The sequence below is a fragment of the Phaseolus vulgaris genome, chromosome 9 (genome assembly GCF_000499845.2).
Source record: "Phaseolus vulgaris cultivar G19833 chromosome 9, P. vulgaris v2.0, whole genome shotgun sequence".
Classification (NCBI taxonomy): Eukaryota; Viridiplantae; Streptophyta; class Magnoliopsida; order Fabales; family Fabaceae; genus Phaseolus; species Phaseolus vulgaris.
The window spans coordinates 1939760-1958704 of NC_023751.2; the positions used below are offsets into that span (position 1 = coordinate 1939760).

Sequence of the window (18945 nt, forward strand, 5' to 3'; positions counted from 1 at the left end):
CATGTCCATTAACAAAAAAAAAATTAAGTTTTCAACATCTCTTAATTGTCAAACATTTTCAAGTCGCATGTCTTATACCTTAAAAAGCTTTAAGAAAATGTTTTGTTAACACCCTCTGTCCACTAAGACAGACTTGATGTCGCTTACATGACATTAGTTGATGATGTGGCAGTGGGGTTTATAGTAATTGTGATGGGAGTGATGTGGCACTGAGGACAATTTGAGTATACGAGGGAAAATGTGTAGTGTAATAGTGTTTCGAACAAAAGGAAAAACCAATGTCGTCGGAAGGAGAGAGAAAAAGGAGTAGAACAAACGTCGTAGAACCCGTAAACGTCTTTGTTGTGCCGTCGCTGCTTCTTGTTTCTTTCATTTATGAACTGTTCAACGTCAGTGGCTTTAGTTGAGGGTGAATCAGAAGCGTTGCCACGTTTGCAGCGTCAAATGTGTGTTATGTGCATGTCAATATATCGGGATCCAAAGCTTGATTACTTCCAAAAAAGAAATACACCTTCTTCTTTTACTTTAAGGTCTCAAATAATTCATTTAAAGAACACACTTGCGAACTTCATTTCGTGACTTTAACTCTTCTTTGGTGTGTTTGAAATATACCATCACCAATATCACTTTTAACTTGTAACTATTAGATATAACTACAACATCTCTATACTCTCATGAAAAATGAGAATTTCTTCTCTCTTTATTTATTTTCTACATGTAGTGATATCTCATGTGTCAAGTGTAGCACTTAGACTTATTGTCTCATGATTGCTTAGACTTCTTCCACCTTGTTTCTCTTTTCTTATTCTTTAAGAGTCAAGTTCATCCGGTTATGATCTATCTTAGACTCTAGAAATTTTTGAAGCTATTTAATTATAAGGTTTGAACCTTCTCAAAAGTAATTGTATATTTCTTCCTTAACAATAAAATGCTCAAACATTTTAGGCAACACGTTAAGAAGTAAAATTTTACATTCATCATCAAGATTCATTTCATTATCCTCACAATCATCGAAAACCTTGTTAAAGTTTGATAGTTGTCTCCATCGTGTTCTTATTTTTATTATCTTAATTTTTATTAACAATGACTCGACTTTCATCCACATTGTTACAATAGTTTTGTAACTTCCCTGTAATATTTTCGACTTTATGATCATATTAATCCCATTCTTTGTTGATTAAGCACAACCTTATTGTATCAAGGTGTCAAGGTGTGACTTTTATCTTGTCCTTTATAATCCAAATTTTGTTGTCTCTAAATAACTTCCTAATATCAAACTTGGTAGCCATAATTCAATTCTTAATTTTTATGACATGACTATCTTTCATCTCTCCACAGATATGACATACAAGATAAACTCATTAAAAACATTAAGAGAAACTCAACGTTAAGGGAAACTCATTAAAAACATTGCACTATTTACTATCTATACATCACTAAACAGTACATTTAGTAAATGATAGACATAGACAATCTAATAGTTGACGTTCCTAAACTTTTCTTCAAATAATCTGATCTAAAGTCATTCTCACTTAAAAATGATGTTGAAATTAATTTTCTTCTGAGTCAAATGGCTTGCAATTCGAATTGAACTTCAAGTTTAACTAATGTAATAGATATATCAAATCAGAAATTAATTTTGAATGGTGAGATTGCTAATCAATCCTTAAATATAATAGACAAACTAAATAAGAAGTGTGAGAAAAATAAACTATAAACACAAATATATACTCAGATTTATTCATATTTTGAAAACCATTTTTTTTAAATTACATTATGTCATAATATATAGGGTTCAGATATTTCTCTTAAATGGTGTGTCCGTATTAAACATATGTATCGGATACCGACACTCGTACGATACATATTGATGAAGTATCTAATTCAAAAAAATATTTGTTAAATTTCCAACAATTCTAACATGGTTCTAACATAATTTAAAAAAAAAAAATACATTAATTTTTTAAAAATTTAAATTTATTGTATGTATAAATTTTTATTAAGATTATAAAAATAAGGAACAAATTCTTTTGAATCTATGAAAAACATCTTTTTTTTCAAAAAAAAATTAAAACATATAATTCATAATTATATAATATATAATATTTAAAACATATTTATGCACATTTTAAAGTATTAGTGTGTATTTGTGTCAGTGTTGGTGCTACATAACTCATATAATGAGAAATTTGTTTTTAAAATCACAACTTTTTAAGATAAAAATAAAATAAAATAATATATATATATCCCTCATAGAACTATTCTTCTAAATATTATCTTAATAACTTGCTGGCATTTTAATTAACATTTTGTATGTAAAAAATCTGAGACAAGAATTTTTCTTATTCCCATCATCACTGGAAACCTCAACATTATATCAAGCAAGAAGCTCAAGAAAGACATTAAAAACACCACACTTCAACACTGAACTGTGTATGAGTGGTGTTAACTTTGCAAATACTAGATTATAAAAAATTATAACTGTAAAGATTTAATTCAAAAAATTTAAACTAAAAATACTTCTAAGAAAAAAATACATATATAGACACTCAACTAAAAAGTTAATAAAACTATGACCTATATATTAAATTAACACTTTAATTTGGTTTTCCACAAACTTTCATATTACCTGACATACAAGATATTATTAAATAGGTACAAAGTAATAATGATACACAAGTTAGGGTGGGGATATGTCAAAATTGGTGTATTTCCTGTCTTCTGTTTCGCCTATAAAATTCTGTACTTTACAGATGCTTCTGCATTGCTAGCGGGCAACCCATCATTTTACTGCTGTGAAGATGTTGATGAACGATTTTCCCCTTGCTCAGTGATTGAACATCTTGAAGGTGGACCAAAGATGCTTAATACCACCTGCAGCACAAGGGGAAGAAAGGCATAAAAATATATTTCCAGTATCTAGAATGAAGTTCAAATATTATGAGATAAATTTAATGAAATCCTGGGAATTCAGTATAGCTGGGCACCTTGGCATCGATTTTCTGACAGAAATGTTAACTGTTATTTTTTTAGGTACAAGTATCTTATGAGTTGTGGAACGTTTTTTGGTTGTTAATTTCACACCTAGCGCTTGGCGTCCATCAAGAATAAACAATTGGTCCTTAACAAAATGGATTGAGATCGTATAGAGCACTCGTTGCATTTTAGAGAAGTAAAGGACAATAACTAAGTAGTGATAAAGCTCCATGCTTTAGAATTTTATAAATCACAAGCACCTGAATAAGACTATAAACACTAAATTAAAAAAGAACGAATCACTTCAGGCGTCGGTATCCTTTCACTATTAGTAAACAGGACAAATTGAGAAGACAATAATTGAAAAAAGGACGAATCAAGAATACATCACTGACCGGCAAAAAGACAAGTCCGTGCAAGAAACCAAGCAGCACCAACGACAAGTACATCCGAAAGTAATAAATCTGCAAAATGAAAAAGTTAGTTTTGCAAATATAACATACACAAAAAGAAAAGTAATAGAAAATATAACAGTCAGGCCATAAATTCATAATACCACAAATACTTCTGTTCTTGAGAAGCAAAGAACAATAACTCCAACCAGCTTTGTTAGAGTGATGCCACTGCAATCGCATGAAGAAGTAAATCTTGGGCAGAAAATAAAAATACAGCACATGAATTTAAGAACAATATGTGGATGCAGATGCTGACGTAGCACAATCACCGTGAAATTGGTGTTGCAAACAGCACAAGTTTATCATTCAAATATGTTGAGAAGCAAACTGGAAGGAATAAACTATGCACGATTTTGTAAAAAGGATCACTGCATCCCATAAGTCTAGATTAAGAATATGTTCATTATTTGATTTATTTCCTTCACTAATTACACTGAAGGACAGAGGGTGAAGAATGACGACTTCATTGTACGCATGCATGCGTGCAATTCAAGAAATTGAGCAATTCTAAAAAACCTAGCACCAAATCACCTGAACACTGAAGCACCCATTGTACTCAAAGCTTCCTTGGCACGTTGATCTCTGTCTCCACTTGCTACCTGAAATAACAAGATTTGGTCCTGTGAAACTGATAAAAACTAGTTCATAGAAAACATGATAATGACATGTAGCTCAGTATTACAGAATTCACAGCTTTTACTAATACTATTATTACTTAAAAATTACAGTAGTCATATAAGCACTTTTATCCTTCTACCACCTACAATTATGAGATCAAGTTTTAAGGGAAGACTAGAGGGGAAGGGACAAAAATATATAAAACAGAGAATGATGAGTTACAAAATTATTTCTCACTCAAATTCCAATGAAATCAAGGGAAGAAATTATAGATTTAAATTTTTAGATGATGACATAGGTATAGGTGCATCAAGCGTGCAATGTAAAAGGGAAAGCTGAGTAAGTAATACTAACAGTGAAAGAATGAGTCATATGCACACAAAACTCAACAGCAATGCCGACTGACATAACAAGGTTGACCACCGAGAGGGCATTCAACTGGATATTCAGAATAGTCATCACTCCCTACAAAGCATAATCTTGTAATTAAACAAAATAACTAGGTGATTCAAAATTCCAGATATCAAGCACCAGCATAAATGCTGGTATGAAAAATAACTATATCACTTGTCAATTAGCATGAAAGTGAAAAATAAAATAGCAGTTAAAACAAAGGTAAAATACCATAAGATCAACGACAACCATTGCCAAGATTAACAAAATGATTGATGAACTCCATAAACTGCATAAAAGTTGAAAACAAAAGAGGATAAAACCAATATTTGATTAATTCATTAAACAAGAACTTTGGTACCTCTATCTAATTCAGGAAGTTAAAAGTAAAAAACAGTTTAAACCATTTTGCAAAAATAAATTCATGCTCACCTGCCCGTGATAACCAAGCACACGATAAAAACTGCACCTGTTATATCATTGTATGATTAAGATAATGTTTTATAGGCTAAATATCAACATGCATAATAAATAAATTACAGTCAGTAACAATGTACAGCAACGACAATGCACAATAATATACATGCACAGAATTCTGATCAGACCACTTTGAGAATGCCACTCAAGTCTCAATACTAACCAATAGCTATAGCAAGGTTGACCAGTGCAGTCTTCCATATATGAAGGTATTGCTCAAAAAACATATAAAACACTGAATATGGAAAGATCTCAATCTGCATCAGAAAAGGAATGTTAGTTTGGATATAGAAAATGTGGTAAGGATCTAAATCTGCCACTTGACACTTTAGTTCAATCTAATTGTAATATCTTCAGTTTCTACATTATGTAAATGGCCAAAAATATTTTATTCAGATGGTAACATTACCTTTAAAGAATCAGAAACTCTTGAACTGAACTCTCGAGCAGCCCTCATAGAATTAACGTAGTCAATCTGAAACAGATTTACAGTTAAACATGGAATCCTTTGATACAGATGTAAATAACTAATTATAGAACAAGTAACATAGAAATAAAACCTGCTTGTTAAGTGGGGTATGATATGTACGAAATGATGAGGCTGGAATAATGCTATTGTTGTAGCCTGACAACCAAAACAGTCAAATAATTCATGTCATATTACACATTATACTGATTCAGACTTCAGGACTTCAGAACAGAATTTGAACCAGACTTAAAAAGTGAATAAAGTTTCTTTAAATCAATGAACCTTTCAGTTCAACACTGCTGGTGTATGCTCCATGACCACCTTTTGCACAATCAGCAGATGGCAGAGAACTAAGGAACCATGGCAGTTTCTCCCTAAATTGAGTTGTAGATGGCCGATCATTCTGGAGATCTGAGTGACGGAAACACTGCACAGTTTACAAAGTGCTGTAGTAAGGTCTCAGAACAGAAAAAGTAAGGTATTCAACAGAAAAAAAATAAAGAGGTTAAAAAACATATGTTCAGTTACCGTTGTGCAATCTTTACATGTTCCAACTGAATCACAGGAGCTGTCCCCAGGAGCACAGCAAGGAGGCTAGAAAGAAGAAAAAAAAAAACCTGTCAGCTACAATAAAGTTATTGTATGCTTTGACTGCTTTAGAAAAAAAATTATCCTCAATCTACATCTTTTATCTCAATCTTTTGTGCAGATTTTTTTTTTTAACCTAGCACCATTTCTTTGCAAATATTAATTTTTCATTTAAAAGTATTCTTAGCAAGAAATTAAACTCTAGCACATTGAGTAAATAATTAATCTTCATGCACTAGTGAGTACATTCCCTCTGATCAAGACAAGTTATCTATTAATTCATCGTGAACATTTTCATAGCAATCCTAACACAAAGTACAAGAAAACATATATTATAAAAGAATTAAGATTTTACACATTAATCACTAGCTTACTATCATGTGCACCTGACCTGATCATCAGGAGGGCAATAACTCCCATTTGTAAACTTCCTGCAGCACCCAAATGCTTCTGGAGATACCCACACTAGAAAATCATCAAGCCACGAGGCAGCTGGCTTGGCAATATAACTTGTGTCTGGAACTAGGGCCGCTTTAGCAATCTACAAGGTAAGGAGACATCATCCATTACAGGGAGTATCCAAGTTATCACATGTAGGAAAAGATCAACAATTAAATTGGCAAACAAGTAGATGGATAGCATGGCCTAGCCACTCATTACAGGCAAAAATAACTGCAAAAGGCCTCATTAAGAAATGATGGATTTGTAATAACAAATGTGGTGCTAACAACCAAAAGCATGGTTACATAAACACCCACACACATATGGAGCAAATAAGTCAAATATGCAGAATGATCAGAGTCACATAAGCCATCTGCTACAGGTTTATACCTCATTTAAAAGAGAGTCTGAATTGCATCGGCTAATGGAGCAAAGCTGATTCGTTTGTGGTGATTCTGAGCTGAGTTGAGGAAAATAGTATTAGAACAAATCATCCTTAACATCAGACATACTTAGCAAGGGTAAGCATCTGCATTCCTCATCCAGTGATATATTCACATAAATTCAACTTAAGTTGTTGAAATACTAATAGCAAATCTCTATTCATAAAACCATTGTTGGGGAAAACAACTTGTGATCAATACCACCTCGTAACCAAGGAAGAGATGAATTTAGAAAAGCACAAATTTCTATGATTCATGATATGGTAACAGTAGTTTTTTTATTATTCATGTATAAAGCCTATAAGCAAGAAATAAATATTACAAAAATAAAGCATTAAACAATAGATTAGAAGATGACAAATAGTCTATAATATGACTAGATGCAGAACTTGAAAGCATAACATTACATTATATCATGATTTAAGAAATTTATCCATTAGTAAGTTTGGGCCAAGACTGGCAGTTATCTATATTGGTAGTACAACTAAAACTAAAGGGTGCGAACATATACAAAATAACCATGCATTAATAATCCTACCACTTGCCTCCCTGCAAATTAACAAACTCTGCAAATATTAATTTTCTATGCACAACAGTGGATGGAGAACAAAACAAGATAGGTCCAGATTACCTGTAATTATAGTTTTTCACAACAAAATACAAAGGAGGTCCAATTCTGAGATATTCTGAAACATTACTGAAATAACCCTGCAGAAAGATAAATATACTATTGGATTGGAACACATGCACGTAGATAAAAATTCAAAGGAAACATGAAGTCTGAGGCAAACTTTAAACCTGAAGATATGAATCTCGAGGAAGAACAATCTCTTGCTCTAAACCAGGTTCAACTCTAGTGCTCAATGCCTTTGTAGTTCAGATATAGATAAAATAAAAGGGAGGCATAAGAAAAAGAAAGCAATACATTAGAAGCACAGATGTATAGTTTAACTAATTTCAAAAACTGTAGAAACATATACAAATACTTACAATACTAGCAAAAGTAAATCCCACAAAAATAGCAATGACAACTATTTTTACACCCCAAATACTCAGAATGGGAGCATGAACCTCCTGAAAGAGAAAATGAACAAGCAGGATAAGAAACTAAGTTAACTAATTGTCATTGAATTCAAAAGACGTGTAAAAACGCTAAAAATGACTAAATAAACTCAATTTTGACAAGATTTACAGTCTTTCATTCTACAAGATTACCAAAATGTTTAAAATGTCAAATTAGTATAGTAGTCCCTAAACTGTTCAGAAATTTTTAAATAGGTCCTTATATTTTTAATCATTTTATATTTAATATTTTAATTTAGAACCCCATACTTACAAAACATTCCTAATCGGGTTCCTAGTTAGTAGCTATGGTTTCATTAAGTACAAGGGACCTAACTAAAAATCTTAAATATTTTAAAGACCAATTCACTAGTTTAATTATTAAGTTCTTGAACTATTTGAGAATTTTCAATCAGGTCCTAGTAATTACCAAAAACCTTAACAGAAAGTTAGCTACAGAGCCATTAAAAATTATTTATAAGTTCAGGGACCTAATTACAAACTATGAAGGTAACCTAATTAAAAAATTTCAAACAGTTCAAGGACTAAAAGATTAATTCAGCATAATAAAATGTATGTCGATCACATTTGAATCCCAAGAAAGGATGTTAGCATACCAATTACTCTCTTAATATGGTTGTACAATTTATTATTATAGCTAGATTAAAAGTAAATCCTATAAATGTACTTCACGAAAACAATGTCAGATATGCTTAGTCCCCTCACAAGTATCACCAAACATTATTGCTGACAAAGATAATGATAATTACCTTCATATATCGAGTCAATAAGCCAGGTTTTCTTTGTCCAATTCCTGATAAGTTATGAAAAACACAAACTTCAATGAAATTGACCAAAACTTCCAATTTTTGAAAAGTAGAGTACCGTATTGTTCATCCAAAGATATAGTTATCAAACAGGAAAGTGGGAAAGCTTACGATAAAATAAAAATATGCAGTGATAAAACATAGAAGTCATCTTAGATTAAAATTTTAGTTATACCTATATCAGGGTCTGCACGTACTTTTATGCATGGAAAACAATCAACCCTCTTATCCTCTGCTCGCAAAGAGTCAAGAACTATCAAAGCTACAAAAGCAGTAACTTGCAGGAGAAAGTCCAAAAGAACAGCCAATGCTGTGAATGAAAGTGAGAAGGGAAGCTAAGGATTAGCATTAGACACGAAAGAAAGAACTGTGACAGTAGAAAAGGTATAGATTTCAAAAGAGGATAAAAACTTACCAGCAAACATGGAAAACACACGGATTGCAGGCATGGAAATAAAACTCCCAACTGCAAATGCTAAAACCTCTGAAACACTGGCCAATGTTATTGATGGTCCAACTTCAATAAGTGCATTGCTTACTCGTCCTTCTAAGGGCAACTCCAGTGGTTGTCTTTTTACAGCATGAACTAGTATACACATATTATCCACCCCAACCTAAGAGATTCAAAAAGAAAAACAGGAAGTGAAGAATGGTAAACAAAAAAGTTGGTAAATTGTAATATAATATCCGGATTTAACAGATCCTGACACTGGGTAATATATTGTTCTGCTAGAACACATCCATTTCTATAACTTAAATGATGACACAAATGCACTGTAGCCAATCAAATGACACGTTGGAATAGACAGGAAAACAATCATTTGAAGAAAAGTCTGAGTTTCATTAATGTTGTTTATTTGGCTTGAACAAAAGAATCATATATTATAGGAAAAGAGAGCATGATTAATTATCTTTGTACTCATAAAGATAATTCTTGGTAGCATTCTATATGGTGAATTTGTCTCATGTTCTAAATCCAACAATATGCACTTTACTTCAAATTCTGTCTCTAAACATTAAGGAAGCCTCACTATGTTGTCAACTTGTAGTTTGATTCCTCGTTTTCTACTCATATTATACAAAAAGAAATTCCTTTCAACATCATGAAACTTGCTTAAACTTAAACTGAAAGTTAGCAGTTACATTCTTGATAACATCAATTAATCAAGGAAAATACTCTATAGGCTTTTGTTAATGAAAATCAAATGACACACGAATCATTTAAACTATCATATCCAGCTAAATCAAACAGATCTAATTATGAGCAGATAAATAATAACTTCTAAAAAATAATGACAAAGCAACGCAAATACCATAAACTACAAAAATAATTACAAATATATATTTCATTAATAGCTATCATTTCATAACTTTGTAAGCAAAACAAAACTTACAGCTAGGACAAGAAAAGGGATAACTTCCATGATGATCAGAGTAGATTTTACACCAAGCACACTAAAAAATCCAACCGACCCAAGGACAGACAACATAACAAGAATGACTCCAGAAAGACCAAGTAACACCTGTAATAAAAAATTATTCAATAGATATTAAAATCAGAAATAATTTTCCATAAGTAAATACTAATGAAGGATTAGGGAGGAGGAAAGATAAAGACAAAAAAATAAAAAAAATAGAAGGGGGAGGAAAGATGGTTTGATGTTGTGGTTGAGACAGCACCTTTGAAGAAATATAGAAAAATGAAGGGTGCAGTGTATCCCCTAACGTAAGTGATATATAAGCAAACATCACAAGATAGCTGACCTGCAATAAAATAAGGTACAACAGAAATTAGACAAATTAAACCTACGAAAAGAAAATATTAATTTGGAAATACATGACATGGAACTTGTTCAGATAAATCCATAATCAGGCCTCACGCAAAAGAAAAATTCAAGTACTTAGGACAAGCATGTGTCAACAATAGAAAGCATAATATTACCAATATAGTAATAGCATCTGCAGTACTTTCTCTTTTCAACTCTTCTTCAACAGAGCTTTCAGATGAAAAAGCCAGTGTCAAATTTCTTGATTGTACCATTGGTAACAGTTCATCCTATCATAAAGGACACCATAGATGCAGGAAATCAGGAAAACTAGGATGAGTGAAATAGTAATGGCCTGATCCCGTTATACATGACCATATAACATCACAAAGGACAAACAAGCAGATTACTAAAACATTTAATGCACCTTTGTACTTTCCACAAAGGAAGACTTTGGACCCAGTTATGGAATGTGTCAACTAAACTACAAGTGCGAACACTAATACTCATTGGGAATCACACCCTGATAAAGTATTTCCTAGGAATGGATGAAATTGCAGCAACCTAAAGCAGTTATTTTCTGCTGATGCAAATTGGCAACCAAAGCTTTAAAATATACAGTTGACTGTTTGACTAACTAGGTGGGACTAGTGGTGCCTAACTGCAGCCCATATACAGGATACTAACCTTCACCAGCTGAATAAAGGTCTTCTCCCAAGCAACTGCCTTTCTTGTTCCATTACCTTCGTTATCAACAGCATTATTGACCGGATAAGTTACAACGAATGCAGATGCCTGTCTTGAATAAATCATATTATAGTTATCATATGCTCAACAGAATCCCAGTCATTCACAACATAGAAGAAAAGAGAGAGTACCCCAGAATAGTCATTTCCAGAAAAGCCTCCTAATACAGTGCTTGGATCAAGAGGAGCTTTAAATGCACTCATACATTGGTCTGCTGAGGAATAATGCTGAACGAACACAACATTAGAAAATAATTAGGCTATTTTGAAATTATATTATACAGACTTGACTCCTCTAAAACAAGGAAGTCAATTTTAGATAATAGTGCATTTATAATCATTGATCAGAAAATCAAGGATTGAGATTTAATAATTTCGAACTTTGTGATACTTCTATTTTATCATAATCTCAACAAATAATATTCTAATCAATCGTATAAATATACTTTTATCGTGTAAAGTCACTTTAGAGGAGTCAAATCCATAATATTTACACATCACCATTACTATATGAATCAAGGATAAATCTTCTAGATTGCAAGAACGAAAAAAATACCACTTATTATTATTCATATCAGACAGAAAGGTCTTTCCCTTGTTATTAGTCTGAAACTTCAGAGAGATCTGATGCAATATGTAGTGTAAAATGAAGTACAAGTTATCCAATCATGACCATCCACTTCCCCCAAATTCCAGAGAGAAAAAATTTCATAACATTCAACAGGATTTTAAATGACATTCACAGCAACAAGTTTATCAACCACTGATTTTCCTGTGTGACATTAAAATTTAGTACAATGCACCAAGAAGGTATTCCCAGTAGTTGTCATGGTTCTACTTCTCTAATTGCTCTACGCAAGAAATTAAAGCGTACTGAAAACGACTGCTGAATTTAATGGTATACAGCAGGAGGTCTTTCAAGTGAACACACAAAACAAACAGTAGAATTAAGAATATCTAAAGCTACAACCAACTTGAAGATGTAAAGTTAACATTTGGTACCTCGAAACAGTAATTGAGATGCTCAACTCCCCCGTAATCATCAAAATTTTTGGGATCCATTTTGAAGTACTGTCAATAAGGAGGGAGAAAAATGCTATTCATAAATTTTAAAATGCAAAATTGATTACCACAAAAATTATGAAACATTATAGTTCTGTGGCTGAAAATCAATAATTATACCTGCAGTACACTTTGAGTGGCACAATCTTTGTCTAGGGGCTTCATACAGATGTCTTGCAGAGATACCATCGAGCCAGAATAATTAGCACGAATTGCATCAACCTGAAAGCAAATCCCTCAATGCAACATAATGATCAAAATATTTCAGCAGTACTATAAGATGGAACACATACCTTTTTCTGTATTTCAAAAAGAAACCTAATGTTGTCCTCTGACACAATTCTTGGTGACGTACTATTCACACGATCTGGAACTGTTGCCAGTATGAGCTGTAAACAAAAAGTGGCAAGTGGCTGTCATTCATTAAGATAAATTAGCAAAAGTCTAGCCTGAAGATTATTTCAAATTGGCTCGTGTTGCAGAATGCAGACTAGTGTTGACTTATTATTGGGAAGATGAAATTGATATCAACATTAAGCTATAAAAGGAAAAATGACAAAGCTCTTAAGAGCGGATTACAATTATACTATTATACAGTTTCATCACCTCATGCCCTTTGATAAAGAATGCGTGTAGGGTAAAGCTTTAATAGAGAAAAAGGAGTTTTTGTTTCCTTACAACAAGTTTGTCTTTCAGTAAATGTTATTCACTGAAAATGCATGTAAGGAAGTTGAAAGCAAAATAAATAAGAAATACACATCTTTCTTTTTTCATGAGAGAAGCAAAGAATTAACTGAATAAAATAAAATTAGCAAAACTTTCACAGGGTGGAGTTGTTGCATATTGTACTGATAAACAAGCTTGCCTTTTGGTACAGGCCATCCTCTGAAAATGCATGTAAGGAATCTAAAAGCCAAATAAGTTAGAAATATACATATTTTTTTCCATAAGAGAAAAAAAAAGTAACTATAAAATAAAATTAGCAAAACATTCACAAGGAGGAGTTGTTGCATATTATACTGATAATGTAAAGGGGGTCAAAACAAGAACCTGTTCAATTCTGTAAAATGGAGCAAGATGAGTGTCAAAAAACTGCTTCTCTTGGGCTGCTTTGCTTCCAGGTCCTACCCACAGCTAAAAAGTGAAGGAGTTATTTTTCCAAATCCGAGTAATGTAAAGAAATATATCAAGAAGATAAAAAAAAAAAATCAGACAGTAAACCACAACACATGATAATAGTATGTTAAAGCTACTTCTTTCCAGCCTATATATATTTTTTATTACACCAGACTTCAAAATTTTAATGGTTCAGTTTTCTTCTTTATGCTCAAGCAAAACAACTTTTCAATGACCCCCCTCCCCCCAATTTCCATTTGAATTAAAAATTGCAATCAGTCATCAGATTTCTTGATACTCTTACTAGAAAAAATTTCAACCAAAAACGATAGTGGAAACTCAAGTTGAGCCAACAAGACAAAAAAGACCAGCAAAAGAGTTCTGCTACATGTACAAATAGCACTGAAAATCAATAAATAAAAAACAGTGTTTTTTTAACCTGAGACAGCTAGTTGCTTATAAGCTTCAGAAGTGAGGTGAAAAGATTCATTCACTAAATATGGAAATCAATTGCAGTTGTATCATTTAACAAAACCCAACAGAAAAAGCTTGTTCAGAAAGATAACAAAATGAGACAGCATTTTAAACAAAAGAGTAGCAACTACGTTATATTTACCTTCTCAGGTCGTGTCTCAACCTTGAACTGGATTAGACCAACACAGAGGAGAAGAACTATAACCACGGATGCAGCCAACACCATAATCGGATGTCTAGCTACATACAATCCATATTTCCTATTTGCAAAAGTGAGGTCAGATGACACTCTACATCAAATGATATATGTTGAAGCATAGAAAGTACCTGTAAAAGTTTGCCATATATCCCTGCACAGCAGAGAGCTGGACTTTATTTCTGTTTTCTTGGGCATCTTCCATCATCTTATAATCAACATCGGTTAAAACAAAGTTAGAATTGGAGAAACATGCATAAGGAAAAGAAGCAAAACTTATCCTTTTAAGTTATAAAAAAAGGAAGACAAACATGCTAAGATTAAGAAATAGCATACTAACATGAATCTGCATTGGGAGGTTCTCATCCTTCTCTCTGTTACGAGTATATAGTGCACCATCACTAATGACAGTAGACACTGATTTAGTTCTGTATGTAGGTTTTCTTTCTCTAATCCGATGATACAATCCCCAACCCAAGAATACACAAATCAGTATAATGTATAAGACTGCCAAAATCAAGTCAACACACTTAACCTGCAGATGCCAAAGGTTAAAAACCATGTTAGTTAATAATACACAGTAGCCTCCACAAACCACAATTCATTCATCATTATGCACAGCAAGCTAATACATCTGGTAAATATCATAAAAATTATAATATGCTCCCTTACGATTAAAGTCCCAACTTTCACGGAGCATGAATCCTTCTTATTGGTGGTAGTTGAAGATGAAATGGAGCATACTGAAGAGGAAGGACAGTCACCACAAGAACAGCCAAGAGAAATATCACCACATGAATAAGTTGAAACATTCATAGGTTTCATGCCAGATGACTCAGTTGCACTTGACCTGAATGTAATTGCATATGGTGAACCAAGACCGCGGGGGACTGCTTTTCTACCAATAAACGCAAACCAATCTGGCAAAAGTAATCTGAGTATAAGCATCAAACTCTCAAGCAATGAACTAAAAAATAATTTTACACAACTAATTCCCTATCAAAAAGAACCTTTATGTTGCTAGTATCACATGTCACAAATTACCATAATGATAGTCATAAAAGTTTTTTTCTGCATAGACAAGACTATACGAGGGTATCAAATTATGTTCAAGAGGAAGATCCTGCAAGGTCACTTTGAAAATAAAATATAACAAAAAACAAAAACAAATGTACACTACAACAAGTAAGATGCAAAGTTTGTTTCCACCATTGCATGTATGTTAGAGATACAAAAAATAACAAAGAATCACAAACCAATAACTCTAATGCATCAATGCATGCCAGTTTACACAGAGAGATCAAGAGAATAATTAAGGAGAGGTCCTGTGCATATATTGCAATAATATCTTTGGTACACCACTTGCAGAGTATACAAAACACATTATACAAGTAAATTCAGTGACAGGCTTTAACATCTTCAGAAGAACTATTCCCTCCTTTCCATTTCTTGCATGTTTTACCCTTATATTTTTTTTCTCAGTTTTCTCAATTAAAAACTCTCTGAATTATTATAAATTTATGTGTCTTATGTTTACAAGAAAGTGGAATGCATAGAACACACCATAACTATTTACAACACTTCGGGGGAAAAATAGTGAGAAACATGAATTGGACAATTTGGTCGGAAATACTATATAAATAAAAATAAGAAGTATGGTGGCAAATTTAGTACTAGTTCACATTTATTGTTATTGGAATTAGTTGAGAAAAACAGGAATTTGGAGTATTAATTCATTATTACTAATGATTGAGACACATTGTATTAAATAAGGGTTTTTTAGTCATTGTTTTCATCTATTAAGTATGCATTAATCCGTGTGCAATAACCTTAAACATGAAAAGATTAGAAGAGGAGAGTAACATATTTGTATGTTTCTATAATTCAACAATATGACATAAAATCATAGACAAGATATGAGTGAGGAGAAACAATACTTAGTTAGACTTTAAAGTACAATACCTTTAAAATTTTGAGCACCAGCACCAATGAACTGTAGAGCTCGAGAATTCATAGTGCCAAACTTTACCTCTTTGCATGATTCATATAACCCTTCACCATAAACATCGGTTATTAAATAATCAATCCCACCCACTGTCAAATTACCATCAACCTGTAAGTTGTAATAATTGGAGTGTATTAGAAACATTTGCATTGTAAAGGAAACACGGTAGAAAACTATGATTAGCATAAAAAATACTGACAACAATAATATACAAGAACAACAACATGAAATAGGCTCTTTCTCAATTAATTGGATTGAACCAATTAAGATAAATTTCTTGTTAAAAAGAATGATAAATAACAAAACTGAGCATACAAAAGTACAACACTTGGAATGTGTTGGATCTTACATTGTCAACTGAGGTCACATTGATGAATAAACTCTGGTTCGGAGAACATGTCAGCTCACAAAAAATATTCAAAAAGTTTCTTAAGCATGCTGGACAACCTACAAGAAAAGGAATGGCCTGCCATAATGTACAATGTGTTAAAGGCACGTTGCGCATAATTTCAAAATTTTGTGCAATATTAACTGGAAAGATGTAGACACGTATAAAGGCAAACTATGACTAGTCAAAATATTAGTATCCATAATTCCGTAAAAATCTTTGAAAACAGAGACAGAGACTGTGAGATAAACTCAAGTCTTAAACCATGACGAACATGCATCTATAATTAAAAAAGAAAAAAGATAGAAGATTGACCTGTTGGACTTGCGTCCTTAATGTGTCAAACTGAGCTTCTGTACAACAAACGTTCCCAGTAATTGTTGGACACAAACTTTGGATCTTGGATGAGAACAAATCATCTGGCTGGGGAAAAGAGACAGAGGCAGAGAGTTCACTAGATCGTGACAAATTTCAAGCTTTAAAAGTTCAAACTAGAAGATGTGAAGCACCTTTACCTTTATGCTTAAGATAACAGAAATCAAAGAGCGATACCAAATATCATATCACAGAATAAAAATCTAAATGCAAAAAAGAGTTTCAGAAAAAAAAAAATCTTTTAGAAAGGAAAAGATATAGAGCAAATGGATGGACAATAAAATGCATCATAAGAAATACCTTCACAGCTGGGGAACCATATGGACAGTTCACTACTTTACCATCACTGCGCGTTCCACAAATGTCATACATTGCACAGTAATCCTCGAAATGTTTTTCCCTGTATAAAAATATGGAAATGAAATTTTCTTCTCAGATCGAAAAACACGGGCAGTCAACTCCTGTCTTGTAACTACGTTCAGCGAATGTATTGTAAGATTGCCGAAAAAAACGAAAAATAAAAATTATGTACTGTAGCTGCACAAACAAACAGGATTGTAGAATTGAAGCGACACAGTTATAGTTTTTGTTACATGTATAAAGAAAGATTACCCCGTTGTGTTGGCATTGGATGTCAAAAGAAATCTTGTGGACAAATTGTCGGCTTCTACCGAAGATAAGATTAGAAAGAGCTGCAAAACACGAACCACAGAAATTAGCTATCCAACCAAACCAATGCTCTTACTTCCAAAACAGTTCAAGCCAGTAAGTAAACACAGTCTGAGCCACGTGATGAAAGAGGCCATGCCGTGATCAACAAAAAAAACGTGGTTCCTTCGTACTTCAGCAAAGAGTTAGAGAACTCAGAACGTTTTTTTGATACTCGGCAACATTTCCGAAATCTTCAAGCAAATTCTTGGTAACGAATTCTTTCATCTCTATTTTAAATTTTCTCGGCAACCAGACAAATTATAAAGAGAAATTCAAAAAACACACGCGCATACACAAAACAAGAATTGCATCCTCTGAATCTGAGGAACGATGACCAGCTCAGCACATAATTCCAATTGAAGAAAGTCCGAAACGAATGAAGGAAAGAAAAACGAGAGTTGAAGCAAAAGGTGTGTGTGAGAAAGAGAGAGAGAGAGAGAGAGAGAGAGAGAGAGAGAAATTGCCTGTAACAGAGCTAGCAAAGTGAATAACACTAGGCGAAGGTCCATAACGGAGAAGCTCGGTCGCAAGAACTCTTGGAACGGGTGAAAGAAAAGTGTAGAATCGCAGTGACAGAGTGAGTGAGTTTGTACCCGTTTGCGGTTGTGGCACACCGAGAGTCAAAAACCGCATTTATAAGATTACTGAGTGCCCAACTCATGTATGACTAAGACCAGGTGTATCTTAATGTTGAATTATGGATTAAGTTTCTTCGACACTCTATTATCTATTTATTTATGACATTATTATTTTTTTATTTTTAGATTTATATTTATCATTTATGTTTGCAATGTATGTACAATGAATAAAATATTTGATACTGATTCTGTGCTTTTTAGATAAGTTATTTAATGCTGTTAAATATTGAATTTAATACGTGTTGGTATAAGAGTTAATCCATTATAAATACTTTTATATGAATTTTATGATACTTGTTTTAAATATACAGATTTTATTATATATATATATATTGTAATTAAATAATAATGTAAAAAAAAGTTGCATACGGCATAAAAACTTTTATAAAAAAAAATAATAATGTAAAATATAATATTTATTTTATATATTATTGCTATTCAGTAAATAGAATAGATAATAATAAAAGTGACAGTACCTTGATAAATTTATATATATGAAACAGCTAGCATTTTTAACTAAATTTAACAGTTTTAGTATTTGTTAGCATTGAAATAAATATATATATTAAAGTTACAACATTTAAAATCAATTATTGTGTCCAACAATATCTACATGCATATAACTGAAGCAGGTGTGGGTTCATGTTCAAAATAATTTATGGAAAAAGTTGGAAGTGAAGTGGTTTGCTACAGTTTTGTATAATTTCAAAATAGATATT

General features: G+C 32.5%; 1 protein-coding gene across 3 annotated transcripts; it reads right to left on the reverse strand.

The window, feature by feature from the left end:
* Positions 1–2554: 2554 nt before the first annotated feature.
* On the reverse strand, positions 2555–18234 carry LOC137820332 (uncharacterized). 3 transcript variants are annotated; one of them, XR_011082608.1, is made up of 39 exons: positions 18053–18234; positions 17490–17569; positions 17178–17277; positions 16818–16925; positions 16464–16580; positions 16072–16222; positions 14782–15029; positions 14450–14644; positions 14241–14317; positions 14056–14173; positions 13374–13457; positions 12617–12712; positions 12444–12545; positions 12264–12332; positions 11394–11489; positions 11203–11310; positions 10692–10805; positions 10430–10513; positions 10144–10272; positions 9165–9363; positions 8925–9059; positions 8693–8736; positions 7851–7934; positions 7659–7727; positions 7492–7568; positions 6808–6877; positions 6368–6517; positions 5917–5982; positions 5671–5815; positions 5480–5544; positions 5329–5394; positions 5083–5176; positions 4875–4911; positions 4674–4731; positions 4404–4528; positions 3963–4030; positions 3533–3599; positions 3372–3440; positions 2555–2874 (listed from the first exon to the last, which is right to left on the reverse strand). XR_011082608.1 is itself a non-coding variant. In XM_068624363.1 (39 exons), the coding sequence occupies exons 1-39, from the start codon at positions 18095–18097 to the stop codon at positions 2788–2790; spliced, it is 3882 nt and encodes a 1293-aa protein (XP_068480464.1). In that variant the 5' UTR covers positions 18098–18234; the 3' UTR covers positions 2555–2787. The 3 variants fall into 3 exon arrangements, 1 of the variants encoding a protein (XP_068480464.1); XR_011082609.1 differs by having other exon boundaries at positions 4404–4514; positions 6363–6517; XM_068624363.1 differs by having other exon boundaries at positions 4404–4514.
* Between the last annotated feature and the right edge of the window lie 711 nt (positions 18235–18945).

Excerpts from the sequence above, each read along its gene's own strand:
- LOC137820332 (XM_068624363.1), bottom strand. The coding sequence starts at position 18,097 with ATGGACCTTCGCCTAGTGTTATTCACTTTGCTAGCTCTGTTACAG. Across the intron at positions 16,926-17,177 it reads ATGGTTCCCCAGCTGTGAAG|CCAGATGATTTGTTCTCATC; the intron begins GTATTTCTTATG and ends TCTTTTCCCCAG. Across the intron at positions 5,983-6,367 it reads ATTGCCCTCCTGATGATCAG|CCTCCTTGCTGTGCTCCTGG; the intron begins GTCAGGTGCACA and ends TCTTCTTTCTAG.